The 15,811-nt window shown below is 45.3% G+C and overlaps 1 protein-coding gene across 3 annotated transcripts in view; it reads right to left on the bottom strand.

The window, feature by feature from the left end:
- Positions 1-15,529, bottom strand: part of MCPH1 (microcephalin 1) — a 226,099-nt gene extending 210,570 nt beyond the window's left edge. For 2 of the 3 annotated variants that reach the window (XM_034766362.1, XM_034766361.1), the window contains exons 1-2: positions 15,423-15,529; positions 10,788-10,879 (exon numbers count right to left, since the gene is read on the bottom strand). In XM_034766362.1, coding sequence (XP_034622253.1) covers positions 10,788-10,879; positions 15,423-15,441 — 111 coding nt within the window. In that variant the 5' untranslated portion in view covers positions 15,442-15,529. Of the gene's footprint in view, positions 1-10,787; positions 10,908-15,422 lie in introns of those variants that run through there. The other variant, XM_034766360.1, reaches the window with a different exon arrangement.
- Positions 15,530-15,811: the final 282 nt, after the last annotated feature.

Genomic DNA, 15,811 nt, shown 5'->3' on the forward strand with positions numbered 1-15,811 from the left:
TAGTAATCCAGGGACTTCATAAAAGTTACTGTAAAAAATTATTTTAAAGCGTGTTTCGTCAAAGATTGTTTTGGTCTTTCCTTTCTCAGCAAGAAACATCCAAAAACAAGCCAATTCGTTCGTCAAACTAGTATGTTACTAAAGAAGAGCTTTTACCACCTCAAAGCAAGAATTCCAACATGTAAGGTAGGATAAAATGGACTCATAATTTCAAACAGAGCTTTGTTCTAGGCCACCACTTTTTAGCTGCCTGCTGTACCCTTATTTTCAACCCTCCGAATGCCTTGGAAAGGTTACCTCATTTAAGAAGCCCTAAATATGACTTCATGCATCAGGTGTCACAGGAGGTAGACCCAGAAACTAGTCAACATCATCCAAAATGATAAGTGCATCACCAGATAATATTAAAGTACGCACATGGCTGAAGAGTTCTAATGTTACCTCTCTCTAACTGATTTTCATCTATATATAATTTATTTATACTTTTGAAATGGCCCTCACAGCAGGCTGGCCTACACTACAAAACTAATCACAGTTGTGAAGAATCATGACAAGAGAACAACTATATGGTCAGTGTGTATCAGGACAAGTCACTTTCAGCATCATGTTGACTAATCACAATTAAACCCTCAGGAACTGTATTACACCGACCACTACATCATGATAATAATTTCACCTAACTAAACCTTCATAAACATAAACACAGTAAAATTTTGTAGTGAAGACAAGCCAGTGTTTAGAACTCAATTCAAATTGTTTCACCACTCACCATCTTTCTCATGTTCCACTCTTCCTTCATCTATGTTAGCGTATATACTCGTTCATAAGCCGATTTTTTTTTAGTAAAAAGGGGAAGCACCAGAGAAGGGGGTCAGCTTATGAACGGGTATAGAGAGGGAGAGGTGGGATACAACCCCTCCCCCCAAAAGAGGGAGCAAGGAGTGGCAGCACAGCCAGCAGAGCCAGAAAAGAAGAGGTGGGGCCAGAGTCTCTCCGCTTCTGGCCACACTGCTCTTCTCCCAGCCTCCGAAGCAGCTGGCAGGCTGCAGCCCTGGGGCTGGCAGGCTTCAGCTGTGCCGCTCAGCCCCACCCCCCAGAGCACGCTGCGACCATGCTGCCCGGCCTGCTAGAGCACGCTGGGGCCGTACTGCCCGGCCCAGCCTGCTGGAACATGCTGCGCTGCGCCGCCCGGTCTGGCCTGCCGTAGCAGGCTGCAGCAACACTGCCCAGCCTGATGGAGCAGCTCCAGCCAGGCCAGAGACATCCTCCTCTGGCCCTCCCCAGATAAGATGGGAAGGGATGGGATGGGGAGAGTGTGGGGGTCCCGGGCTAGGGGTGGAGTCATGTGGGAGGTGGTCACAGGGGTTACTCCCCTGACTCCCAGTTTCTCCTCCCACAAAAATTTCCCCACCAGTTGCTGTCCCAGCCCGTCAGAGTAAACAGCTGGCGTGCCGGGACACTTTGTTTACTTAGGTTTACCTCCATGCTTGCGGACGCTGGAGGCAAACCATCTCAGCCCACCAGTGGCTTATCCTGATGGCTCGGGAGCCAAAGTTTGCTGACCCCTGAATTATAGGGTCGGCTTATGAACGGGTTATAAAAATTTTCCATTTTTACTTATTCATCTTGTGGGGGTCGGCTTATAAATGAACTGGCTTATGATCAAGTATATACGATATTTAAATTTTGCTTTTGACAAACTTGTAAAATATTATCTTAGCCAAAACAAAAATACCCATGTAGCCCTCAAAACACATGCATTACTCAAGAGATTACACGATCTTTTCGTCGTCTCATCTCCTCACCTCATCCTCTTTGATCTTTTATTGTTCTTGTCAACTTAATTCCCTGAGGCTGGTACTCTGTTTAAGGTTCCATCCATGTGCCTGGCACCACAATTAATCACTCTAATAGAGGATGCTGGAAGATTACTAGCATCTTGAAATCTTTTGGTGGGGTTCAAACTGACACCAATCTGTCAGAAGACAACTCATACTGGGAAAGCTGTATTGACCTATGCACAAATTATAGTGTTGGATTTGAAAATGAAAGAGCTTCTTGGGACATGTAGAGATTGAGCATCTGTCAACCAACTTTACCATGCACCAGGGCCACTCATCCCAAAACACAATTAAAGACTTTGCTAAAAGTTAAGAATGTGTTTTGCAAATGATGAAGAAAGCAGGTGTTTAAAAATGTTTTTTTTATGTAAGTTACCTGCCCAAATGACTAAGAAATCTGATGAGGTTTCTAACCATCAGAGGAGTGAAGTTCTGGAACAGCCTTCCAGGAGGAGTAGTGGGGGCAAAAGACATATCTGGCTTCAAGACTAAGTTTGATAAGCTTATGGAGGGGATGGTATAATTAGATTAGTCTTTGACTATTAGTGGTAAATATGCCCAATGGCTTGTGATGGGATGTTAGACGGGATGGGATCTGAGTTACTACAGAGAATTCTTTCCTGGGTGTCTGGCTGGTGAGTCTTGCCCACATGCTCAGGGTTTAGCTGATTGCCATATTTGGGGTCGGGAAGGAATTTTCCTCCAGGGTAGATTGGCAGAGGCCCTGGGGGTTTTTCGCCTTCCTCTGCAGCGTGGGGCACAGGTCACTTGCTGGAAGATTTTCTGCACCTTGAAGTCTTTAAACCATGATTTGAGGACTTCAGTGGCTCAGACACAGGTTTGATACAGGAGTGGGTGGGTGAGATTCTGTAGCCTGCGTTGTGCAGGAGGTCAGACTAGATGATCATAATGGTCCCTTCTGACCTTAAAGTCTATGATTCTATGTGCAAATTTACTGCTGGCTGCCAGAGAGTGATATCAAAAGTATCATTAACAGATGGACCAAAAACTGTATTTTGCTACTTGTGCTGTCATCCACGGTCAGAGAACCTTGAAAATCAGCAGCTCAGAATTCTCAAGACCTCAATGTAATTGTAGCCTAAACTGTCTACATGAAATAACACCTTCTTATTCAACAGATCTACTCCGTGTTAATTGTGAGTCACATTTGCTTTTGCGACAAATTATTATATCACCATGGACCTAGGAGCATTAGTAATGGACCACATCCCCATTGTGCTAGGCACCGTACAAACAGATCAAAGATGGTCCCTGCTCCCAAAAGCTTACAATCTAAGTATAAGACTAGAGACAACTGATGGATACAGACATACAGATTGTTTCTTTGTACTCCCCACAATGAGACAACATTGATCTGCATGATAGGAAGTGGTCTGAGCACACCAATGGTCTAATCATTGTCAAGTTTTTCACAGGTATCATGGCAAAGAAGAATTTGAAGGAGGTAGCTTTGGGAGCTCCTCTCAACCATGAGGGACAGCATAGTAGAAAGCATGAAGGTACTTGTTTGAAAATTTAACAAGTGGGCAAGAGAGGCTGGCATCATGGGCCAATCAGGGGTGATGACAACATCTTCATAGTAAAAGAAAGATAAAGTAAGGTGGGCATAGGTCAAGAAGGGCTTGGAAGTTAAGACAAGTATGCAACAGAGAAGGCGAGGAATGCGAAAAGAGGGGCATGACATGAGTTGTGTGCTTTTATTTGTAGAACAAAAAAATGTTAATTATTACTTTTTTTATACAGAGCTTTTATCCAAAGTACTTTACAATAGTTAGCTAACATTACAAACAACATTTAGAAAGATCATTAAGTGGTCCACCGAGATCCTCAGCAATTTTCAAGTGGTCCACGAAAAAAAAGTTTGAGAACTACTTACCTAAGTAATCAAGTCTACAAGGAATAGCCAATATGGATTTGTCAAGAAGGGTATGTCTACACTGGCAGACTTACAGCGCCGCTCAGAAGAGAAACGGCTGTTATGTGTTCACACTGTCAGCTGCCTGTGCAATAGCATGTTCACACTTGCAGTGGTATTCGGAGCACTGCTCTCTGGGCAGCTATCCCACAGAGCAGCTCTTCCTCTTCTGATGCTAAGAGTTGTGGGAAGGCAGAGGGGGGGTCACAGGTCCTGGGTCCTGTCCCAATGCACCGCGATTCATTGCTTCGCATCTCAGCAATCCCTGTGCTTCCATCCGCATTTGGCGCCATCTTTAACGGTTTGTGTACTACGCACTCTGCCTCTTCGGTCTGCAGGAATGGATCCCGAACTGTTGACCAGTATGCTGCTTGCTATGACTGACACGTCAGGAGTGGCAGTGGAGTTATTCCTTAAACTACAGAGGCAAGAGGAGTGTGACATTGATCTTGCCACACGTAGTAACTATGACACAAGATTGCTTGTGGCATTCATGGAGATGCTGACCACAGTGGAACGCCGCTTTTGGGCTCGGGAAACAAGCAGAGTGGTGGGATCACATCATCATGCATGTCTGGGATGACGAGCAGTGGCTGCAGAACTTTCAGATGAGGAAAGCCACATTCATGGGACTGTGTGATGAGCTCATCCCAGCCCTGCGGCACACGGATACGAGAACGAGAGCTGCCCTGCCGTTGAAGAAGTGCGTGGCATTTGCTCTGTGGAAGCTGGCTACTCCAGACTGCTACCGATTGGTCACTAACCAGTTCGGAGTGGGAAAGTCAACTGTTGGACTTGTGTTGATGGAAGTGTGCAGGGCCATTAATCGCATCCTGCTCCGAAAGACCATGACTCTGGGCAACGTTTGTGACACTGTGGATAGTTTTGCACAAATGGGCTTCCCTAACTGCAGAGAGGCAATAGATGGCAAACTTATTCCAATTCTGGCACCAGACCACCTAGCCACTGAGTACATTAATCGGAAGGGGTATTTCTCTATGGTTCTCCAGGCGCTTGTAGATCACCTTGGGCGTTTCACGGACATTAATGCAAGCTGGTCTGGAAAGGTGCATGACACATGCATCTTTTGGAACACTGGCCTGTTCAGGAAGCTGCAAGCAGGGACTTTCTTCCTGGACCAGAAGATCACCATAGGGGAAGTTGAAATACCCATTGTGATCCTGGGAGACCACGCTTACCCCTTAATACTATGGCTTATGAAGCCACACATGGGGCACCTTGACACCAGCAAGGAGCGGTTCAACAACAGGCTGAGCAAGTGCAGAATGACTGTTGAGTGTACTTTTGGCCATTTAAAGGCCCGCTGGCACTGCCTAGATGGGAAGCCTAGATGATAATATTCCTATCCTTATAGCCGCGTGCTGTATGCTCCATAATATTTGTGAAGGGAAGGGTGAAAGCTTCACTCAGGGATGGACCACTGAGGCTTAGCACCTGGAGGCTGGGTTTGAACAGCCAGAGACCACGGCTATTAGAGGGGCGCAGCACAGGGCAATAAGGATCAGGGATGCCTTGGGGCAGCAATTTGAAGCTGAAAGCCAAATATTTATTACTATGCAGTGCTTGTAATGCTAGGAGGTGATTGTGATTGGTGCAGACAATGCAATATGAAGGTTTAAGATAATTGTTGCTTTGCAGGGCTCTGTTTGCTTTCAATTAATAGAATAAAGATTGCTTTCAAACCAAGACAATTCTTTATTTAAAAAACAATAACCACCAGAGGAGAGAGAGAAACAAAAATACCCATCAGCACTGAGGGGGATGGGAGAAGGAAGGGTCAGAGGACTGTTAAAGATTTGTGTATGTCCAGGAATCATATCCAACCTTCTCCTTTGGAGTACAGTGCAGCAGGTACTGTACTTCAGCAAGGCTAAACTGCAGAGGGATGGGCGTTGACTGCTGTGGGTATTGGGAGTCCACAGTGTTGGACTGTGACAGGGGAGGAGTGGAATGCCGCAGGTACAGACTGGAGCCAGGAGGTTGATAAGAGTGTGTTGGCAGTGTCTGGGGGGCACAAGGGAAAGAGGTTTGTGACAGCGGCTGCAGGGGAGGGTGGGCGCACAGTATATCACCTGTAGCAAAAAGAAAAAAAAAAAAAACCTCCATCATCCAGAAACAACCATAGATAAGTTTGTGATAAGAATCAGCAGATTACAAAAAGGGGTAATTGATGAAAAAACTGCCCGGTTTGCTTATGCAACAAATTCTCCTTTCCGTGTGATTGAGAACCCACACTTCATTAACATGGTTCAAGTCATTAAGACCAGGATACAGTCCACCCAATAGAGCAGATGTCACAAGCAAATTGCTGGATAACGTGTATGAAAGAGAAATTGAGCAGTGTGCAAAAGGTCTAGAGGGTAAAATTGTTAATCTGCTACTTGATGGGTGGAGCAATATCCACAATGACCCTGTTGTATGTGCTTGTGTGACAAGAGAAGGGGGGAATGTCTTCCTTACAGAAACAATTGATACATCAGGAACTGCACACACAGCAGAATACTTACAAGTAGTAGCAGTAAAAGCTATAACAAACTGTGGGAAAAAAATTAAAATGTCTAGTACGCAGCTTGGTCACAGACAATGCTGCAAATGTATCAAGATGAGAAGAAATTATTTAGAAGAGAGTCCCAAGCTAATAACATACAGTTGCAATGCTCATTTGATGCATCTCCTAGCCAAAGACTACAGTGTGCCAGAAATAAAGGCTAATGTTGTTAAAATTGCAAAATACTTCCGTAACAACCACTTTGCACCAGCTGCTCTGAAAAATGTGGGAGGAATCAAGCTCTCTCTCCCATAAGACGTGTGATGGAACTCAGTAATGGACTGTTTTGAGCACTATATCAAGAACTGGCCTAATCTGATGAGTTTGTGAACAAAATCGTGAAAAAATAGATAGCACTGTCACAGCCAAAGTTCTCAACATTGGGGCTTAAGAGAAATGTTACATGCTGAGTACCCTGAAGCCTATTTCTGTAGCCTTGAACAAAATGCAGGGAAATAGCTGTTTTATTGCTGACGCTGTTGAAATTTGGAAGGAACTGAGTGAGATCTTAAAAAGAGAAATATGCAATGACAGAGTTAAATTACAAGCATTAAAAAAAAAAAAAAAGAGACAAGCACTATCTCCAGCTCATTTTCTTGCAAATATTCTCACCTCTATATATTATTTCTCAATAGTCGGTACCAGGGTCAAACCTTAACTGCTGAAGAAGAGGAGTTGGCTATGACATGGACATCCAGCAATCATCCCTCCATAATACCAACTATAATAAACTTCAGAGCTAAGGGTGAACCATTCAAGAAATATATGTTTGCTGATGATGTTTTAAAGAAAGTCACACCAGTGAACTGGAGGAAGTCACTTAAACACTTGGATTCAGAGACTACTGAAGTGATAATTTCACTTTTAACAGCAGTTGCTTCTTCTGCCAGTGTAGAAAGAATATTTTCTTCCTTTGGACTAATTCATTCCAAATTGAGAAATCGTTTGGAACCTGAAAAAGCAGGAAAGCTTGTTTTTCTTTTCCAGATTATGAACAAACAGGAAAATGAAGGTGAAGATGACTGAATTAGCTGCAGAAGCCAATATTTTAAGTTTCTCATGTTGACCTGGCTGGCATAGTCAATTTAATTTTGTTTTTTTAATATTTCATTTAACTATTTTAGTAAAAAACTAATTTAAAAAAACTTGAATGTTTAACTAAATTCAAAAATTCATGTTTGTTTTGTTAAATTATTATATGTTTGCTGTTGAAGAAAAAATCCAGAATACATAACTTTGTTGTTTTAGTTAAATAAAACAATTTAAATGTCTTTTCTGGTGATGTTCTCCTCCTAATACAGCATGGCAAGAAAATCCTCCAAATATTAATGATTAACCTGTTGAATTGGAGAGAGTTCACCTCTCAATGACTTCATAAATATCTGCTTCAATGACCTTTGTTAAATGAAATAACCAAACAATCATTAATTTTCTGATATAGCTGTAAAACTAATCTGAAAAGTTTTCAAAATAAATCACTTTAAAAATGTATAGTGTGTACCTTCTAAAAATGAAGCCTACATCTATCTCTGAGTTGTGAAGAACACGTATTAAGGTTATAACAACCAACAAGAATGCACTTTTATGTAGAAATCCATGATTAAATCGAGTCTTCCTGACTAGTGATTTAAATCAAATCCACCCTGCCTGGGACACCAGAATCCAGCATGATGCCACTGTGCCTTCTTTATTCTAATCCCAAGAGCTGTCCTGACCAGACCAGGCCAGAGAGAGGGACCCAGATGACACCTCCTCCAGCCCTGACTAAATCCCAAACACCAACTGGAACGTGAGACTGGCTGCTTGCAACACCCAAAGTGTCCTTTTCCTTCCCTACTTTATTTCCTCTGTTTTCTATCTCTATCCTTTTTCCCTTCTGCTTACTAAGAGAGTCCGACTTAGCTGACCAAGACTTTATATTTTCTAACACTGCTGTAACCCTGTGGCCAGAAAGAAAGCTAGGGCACTGCATTTAAAGAGCTCAATTCTGGTAAAAGTTTGACAGGCCTCTGAGTGGCTAATAAGACCACCGCGGTGTCTGTGTTTTTCCAGCAGCGAGATTGCAAATAAAAATCAACACCAGAGACAGAAGCTGCATTTGCTATTTTTGCTATTCTTTCCTCTGCCCTCTTTTGTCATTTTGTCTTCTAAAAAACAGAATCAAGCTGCAACAGCAGCTTCAGAGCACCTCAACCAACTTTTGCTCCTTTGCACAAAAAGGACAGTTATAATATTTAATGCCACCTAAAAGACTGTCAAACAAGTTTTTCCCTTATAAAAATTCTCTATAGCTAAAGGAAAATGAACATTGGATATGGTTAAAATGAAAGCCTTAACATTTTATATTTCAAATTCTTAAACTTTTTTTCCCTTTTTTTTAACCAAAGTTAAAAAAAATGTGTTTCCCATGGTCCTAAGCAGGCTGAAGTCTGTATATTAAACCCTGAACTTTTAAAAACACTGTTCAATGTTGGAGAGTTTCAGGATCATGTTAACTTCTTTGGACCCATTTCTTCCATTTAAATTAATACAACTGGGGTCTATCCTAGGTCCTGTACTATTTTCTTTAATGACCTGGATAACAACATGGAGTGTGCACTTATAAAATGTACAGATGACACCAAGCTGGGAGGGGTTGCCAGCACTTTGGAGGCCAGAATTAGAATTCAAACCAACCTTGACACATTGGAAAACTGTCTGAATCAACAAAATGAAATTAAATAAAGACAAGTGCAAAGTATGCAGTGTTGTTATAGCCATGTCGGTCCCGGCATATTAGAAAGACAAAGTGGATGAGGTAATATCTTTTATTGGACCAGCTTTTGTTGGTGAGAGAGACAAGCTTTCACAAAGCTCTTCTTCAGGTCTGGGAAAATTAGGCCTGGTCTACACTACAGAGTTAGGTCAACCTAACTCTGTAAGTGTCCACACTATAACGTTGCTCCCACCAATGTAAGTCACCCGCTGCACTGACCTTATAACTTCACCTCTGCAAGAGGCATAGATCGTAGGTCAACATAGTTAGGTCGACACTGCATTGACTGTTCCAGCTGTCAGCCCCAGTGCTCCACAGTGCCCCACATGGTCAATTAAATCGGTGGAAGGGCTCCTAGTGAGGATGAGCACCACCAACAGAAGTAGCGTAGACATGAAAAACCAATTTAATTACTGAGGTGGCTGTACGTCAACATAACTTAAGTCGACTTAATTTTGTAGTGTAGACTTGCCCTTAGAGTGTCACAGCTCAATAGACATCGTGACAGATTGCTATTGTGCCTTTACTGAGCAACAGAGGGTCCTGTGGCATCTTTAAGACTAACAGAAGTATTGGGAGCATAAGCTTTCGTGGGTAAGAACCTCACTTCTGTTAGTCTTAAAGGTACCACAGGACCCTCTGCTGCTTTTTACAGATTCAGACTAACACGGTTACCCCTCTGATACTGTGCCTTTAATGTTGTCTCTGAGAAACTGCCAGCTCTCCTGAACTCCTTTTTGTAGGCCGACTGAAACAGAGAAGTCATAGGTAAGGTTCCATCAGCTTAGAGTCAAGCTGGGATCTTTCCTTCTTTCACATCATCACCAGTTAACAGAGATTCCATAGCCCGTACTATCAATGACATGTGCCAACCCCTTTAATAGACTTGCACAGGTGTCTAATTGTAATTTAGTAAACAATTTTTCTGATTCACATGAAAGATAGTGCAGAGCCCATGCATCTGGGCTTTGCTGGGCTAACATGAGTAAACAGTAGGTTTCCCTTTCTACTCCAGGCCTGTCTCCTTCCGTTCAAACTAAAATCTCAGCCTGTCCCTCTGACATATCCTCATAGATGTCTAGCCTCCGGTTCAAGCTCAGCATGGCTAAAAAATGAGGGGGAAATCTGGAGTTAAACATTTTTACACTTGAAAACCAAACACATTAGAGATATTCACCACTGAAACACATACATAGAATCCCCCAATACTATTTTTACAGTCACTTTTCAGAGCAGTGCCACACTAGTAGGGATGTTGGCAGGATGGTGGGTTGACAAGGTTAGAGGTAAGACTGTGGTGCATGGTCTGGGATTTATGATAGTTGTAGCAATGACAAGGTGGGTGAAAGTTCGTGGAAGAGTACTGGATATGTTCTGGTAAGCAGCTTAGCTTTTCTTTTCTTTGCTTTTGTGGGTTTGTGTCAAGTATGTTGTGTTTAGCCAGCCTAACTGCGTCACAACAACGTGTTTTTTGGTATACTACTATATAATATGGCTTAACACATTTCCCATCTGCCATACACATTCATGAATTTGAGTGATGGTAGCAGTATTGACTCTTACAACATCCCTCCTAGATTAACCCATACATACAAGGAGACATACATGACAAATAGAATATGCAAGCAACAGTCTGAGAGGGACCTTTGCCCTCCTGATTCATTTACAAGAAAATTATTTCCTTACTTTTGCTCCCATATCCAGAAGTTGTTGTGCAAACGTTTTTGAATAATTCTCTGTTCTGTTGGATGACCATACTTCTACATATGCTGAAACACCTGGGGAACAAAAGCTGTGTATTAGCATGTGCTTTTGTCTATGTATATTGAAAAAAACTTGCTCAAGTCTCTTTTAAGACCAGATTCTGCCACCCTTACTCGTACAGAGTAGTAACTTACTCTGCAAGAAGTGTCACTGTGGATAAGCTTATCACCAGCAATTACATGTGTTTAACAAACTTAACACCATGCGTCAGCAACAGAAGGCTTTTTTTCTTTTTTTTTTTAAAAGACTGGTTTAGAAGGGCTGCTAGAATTTTAGTAAAACTGAAACTGACAAGTTTGGCGAATACATTGCCATGGTTGGCCAGTTCAGCCTGGTAAGAGCAGTACAGCTAAATCTGGCCTTCCAAATGACCCAGATGCTTTTGTCTGACTTGTATCGGAGACGTGCCAAAAAGCCAATCACAGGGGCTTAAAATAGGACGGTCTCCAGCATTTATTTCCTGATCAACCTCTATCTCTTTTTTTAAACTTATGTTCTTAGGTATTTATACGGTCCCCCAGTAACATGGCATCTGAGCACCTCAGTGTCTTTTTTTTTTTTTAAATGTATTTATCCTCACAGCATCCCTATGAGATAGGAAAATACTATTACATCTATTTTATTGATGGTGAGGAGAAGCACAGAGAAATTGAGAAATTTGCCCAATGTTACACATGTAGACTGCAGAGCTGCAGCGAATTGAATCCAGGTTCCAGTCTAGCACCCTTACCAATAGACCATCCTTAGCCTCCAAAAAATTTAGGTGTTTCTCCTTGGCCTCCTTTTCTCAGACTTGCTCCACAAGTTGAGCATAATGATAAGCTACATGTTTTATCTAAATTGTTCCAAGCTAAACTCAAGAATTATTCTGAAATATAACCAGCCACTTGCCAATACTGCAGAAAAGGAAGTGGTTGCATCATTTGCCACAACAGTAGCATCCAACAAGGACACATTTGTCATATTTCCATATCCAAGAAGGACACTAAACTAGGAGGAGTGGTAAATACGCTGGAGGGTAGGGATAGGATATAAAGGGACCTAGACAAATTAGAGGATTGGGCAAAAAGAAATCTGACGAGGTTCAACAAGGACAAGTACAGAGTCCTGCACTTAGGACGGAAGAATCCTATGCACTGCTACAAACTAGGGACTAAGTGGCTAGGCAGCAGTTCTGCAGAAAAGGACCTAGGGATTACAGTGGATGAGAAGCTGGATAGGAGTCAACAGTGTGCCCTAGTTGCCAAGAAAGCTTACAGCATTTTGGACTGTATAAGTAGGAGCACTGCCAGCAGATCGAGGGACATGATCATTCCTCTCTATTGGGCATTGGTGAGGCCTCATCTGGAGTACTGTGTCCAGTTTTGGGCCCCACACTACAAGAAGGATGTGGAAAAATTGAAAAGAGTCCAGCAGAGGGCAACAAAAATGATTAGGGGGCTAGAGCACATGATTTATGAGGAGAGGCTGAGGGAACTGGGATTATTATTTAGTCTGCAGAAGAGAAGAATGAGGGGGGATTTGATAGCTGCATTCAACTACCTGAAAGGGGGTTCCAAAGAGGATGGATCTAGACCAGAGGTGGCCAAACAATGGCCCGCAAGACCCTCTTGCCCAGCCCCTGAGCTCCTGGCCCGGGGGGGTAGCCCCCAGCCTCTCCCCTGCTGTTCTCCCTCCCCCACAGCCTCAGCTCACTGCGCCGCCAGTTCAATGCTCTGGGCAGTGGGGCTGTGAGCTCCTGGGGCAGCGCAGCTGCAGAGCCCGGCCTGACCCGGTGCTCTGTGCTGCACCGTGGCGTGGCTGGCTCCAGCCCGTCAGCGCAGCTGTAGCACCGGCAGCCACCAGTGCTCCAGGCATCGTGGTAAGGGGATGGGGTGGATAGAGAGCAGGGGAGTTCGGGGGTGGTGGTCAGGGGGCAGGGGTGTGGAAGGGATCAGGGCTGTCAGAGGGCAGGGAACAGGGGGGTTGAATGGGGGTAGGGATTGCGGGGGGGCAGGCAGGAAGGAGGGGCGTTGGATGGGGGCAGTCAGGGGCAGGGGTTCCAGGGGCAGTCAGGGGACAGGGAGAAGGGGTGGCTGGATGGGGCAGAGGTTCCGCGGGGGGCAGTCAGGAATGAGAGGAGGGGTTGGATGAGGCAGTCGGGTGGCAGTCGGGCGGGGGCTCATGGGGTGGTCAGGGGACAGGGAAGTGGATGGGACAAGGGTCCGTGGGGGGCCATCAGGGGGCAGGGGCCGGGCCACGCCTGGCTGTTTGGAGAGGCACAGCCTTCTCTAACCGTCCCTCCATACAATTTTGGAAACCCGATGCGGCCCTCAGGCCAAAAAGTTTGCCCGCCCCTGATTTAGACTGTTCTCAGTGGTACCAGATGACTGAACAAGGAGTAATGGTCTCAAGTTGCAGTGGGGGAGGTTTAGGTTGGATATTAGGAAAAACTTTTTCAGTAGAAGGGTGGTTAAGCACTGGAATGGGTTACCTAGGGCGGTGGTGGAATCTCCTTCCTTAGAGGTTTTTAAGGTCAGGCTTGACAAAGCCCTGGCTGGGATGATTTAGTTGGGGATTGGTCCTGCTTTGAGCAGGGGATTGGACTAGATGACATCCTGAGGTTCCTTCCAACCCTGATATTCTATGATTCTATTATATGTGGCATCCACTATGGGCCAGATGCTATCAGGGTTGGACATTCAGGCTAATTGGCCCCTAACTGGCAAGTGAATGTTCTATTTTAGGGAAGTGACAACAAATCCTCTATACTTTTATTCTTTATGCTTGCAGGCGTACTTCAGCTTCTACTGTCATGGCACTATCTCTGAGCATGTCTAGAAAAGCAGACTTAGCACGCGTATTTAGAAGTGGTGCAGCTGCTAGTATAGACAGGGTTTGGGAATTTTTACTACTATTTCATGAAGACTTACTCAGTAGTTTTCATGATATAGTGGTATACAATGTTCTAGTGTTTATATACAAGTGCTTATTGTTTTACCGCTGCTAACAGAGAAGCTGCACCACTGCAGGCAGCTGCTGAAATAGAGATTTTATTTTTGCTCATGTAAATAAGGTCTAAGGGACTCTTACATGAAATGAGGTGTTCACAACATTGTAGCAGTTTCCCTTCCCCTACTTACACCAGGCTAGAAGTGCCTTCCAGTCACCACAAACACAGCTCAGAGAGCAGCTGCAGGAGTAACAACTCCCACCCTGACCCTACATTGGAAAATGTATCAATTTTCCAGCAACAGTACAGTTGCACCAGTACTTGCAATGGTGTGTTAATGTAGCACAACTCAGGGATTTTCTCCACATCATGAAAACCATACAGCAGGTTTTAGGGTGACCAGATGTCTGGTTTACGACTGGAACACCCAGTTGAAAAGGGACCCTGGTGGCTCTGGTAAGCACCGCCGAACCGGCTGTTAAAAGTCTAGTCGGCAAAGCTAATGCAGGCTAGTCCCTACCTGTCCTGGCTCCGTGTTGCGCCCCAGAAGCGGCCAACAGGTCCGGCTCCTAGGCCGGGAGGGGAGGCCCCCCATGGGACTCCACATGCTGCCCCCGCCCCGAGCACTGGCTATGCACTTCCATTGGCTGCGGTTCCTGACCAATGGAAGCTGCGGAGGCGGTACCTGCAGGTGAGAGCAGCATGCAGAGCCGCCTGATGCACCACCGCCTAAGAGCCAGACCTGCTGGTTGCTTCCGGGGCACAACCCCCTTCCCCAGCCCAGTGAAAGTGAGTGAGGGTGTGGGAGAGGGAATGGAGTGAGTGGGGGGCATAGCCTTGGGGAAGGGGCAGGGCTAGGGTGTTTGGGTTTGTGTGATTAGAAAATTGACAACCCTAGCAGGTTTTCGTAATCTGATGGCAAAAACACCCCCATCTGATCTACACTACTGCTTAAGGCACTCATCACAGCTACATTGCTGATAGAGAATAGTTACAACATTTTCAAATGTAAACAAGACCCAACTGTCTTGTTGGCCAGGACAAGAGGGTTTTAATACAAGTTTGCCAGGAAACTGTGAAAATGGCAGGGAAACTGGTGGGACGAAAGAAACAGTTCAAATGGGTGCAACAGAGGATGCGTCTTCACTAGGAGAAAAGGTGTGTTCTTAAGTTACCTAACTCCAAGTAAAGTCCTAGCAAAGACAAGATGGGCGAGGTAATATCTTTTAATGGACCAACTTCTGTTGATGAGAGAGACAAAAAAAACTGAATAGCAAGCCCTGAAAATATGGACAGAAAATGGGGAATATAAAGGGAACCAATAACCTCCCCACCCCCAGGGGAACTACCCTCCTCTCCTCCAAGAGCTGCCAACTCTCCCCCCTTTCCCCCCAGCTACCCTCCTCTCCTCCGGGAGCTAACTCCCCCCCCCCCCCCCCCCCCCCCGAGCTGCTAACCCCCCACCACACACACACCCTTCTCCAGCTACCCTCCTCCTCCTGGAGCTGCATCCTGGAGCTAACTCCCCCCCCCCTACCCTCCTCGTGGAGCAGCAGCTGTTATCTCCCCCCGCCTCCGGAGCTGCCCCACACGCTGGCGAACGGGCCCACGAGGCGGCTTGGTACCTTCCAGGATAGGCTCCATGTTGCCCGCTCGGGGCCGGTCGCGCTCAGTGCTACGCTACGACCGGATCAGCTCCGCCGTCTCCCGCCGCAGTTCAAACCACTTCCGGCCCGGCCGCCAGCGCCTGCGCACTGCGCTCGCCCCGCCCCTCCCCTGGCCCAAGGGAGACTCGCGCGTGGCTGGGCTGCCTGAAAAGAGCTGGGGGGGGGAAGGAGGGTCGGTAGCGGGAGTTTTCTGGCGGCCCAGTGCTGGGGGCGGAGGCAGGGGAGCCCAGTGATGAGGGGGGGGGGGGGGGGGGGGTGTCAGTGCTGTGTTTGTTTCTGTGTCACCTCGGGTGGATGATGCAAAATATTGAAAACTGCCCTTGCACGATCCATCTCCCAGAAACATA

Source organism: Trachemys scripta, chromosome 3 (genome assembly GCF_013100865.1).
Source record: "Trachemys scripta elegans isolate TJP31775 chromosome 3, CAS_Tse_1.0, whole genome shotgun sequence".
Classification (NCBI taxonomy): domain Eukaryota; kingdom Metazoa; phylum Chordata; order Testudines; family Emydidae; genus Trachemys; species Trachemys scripta.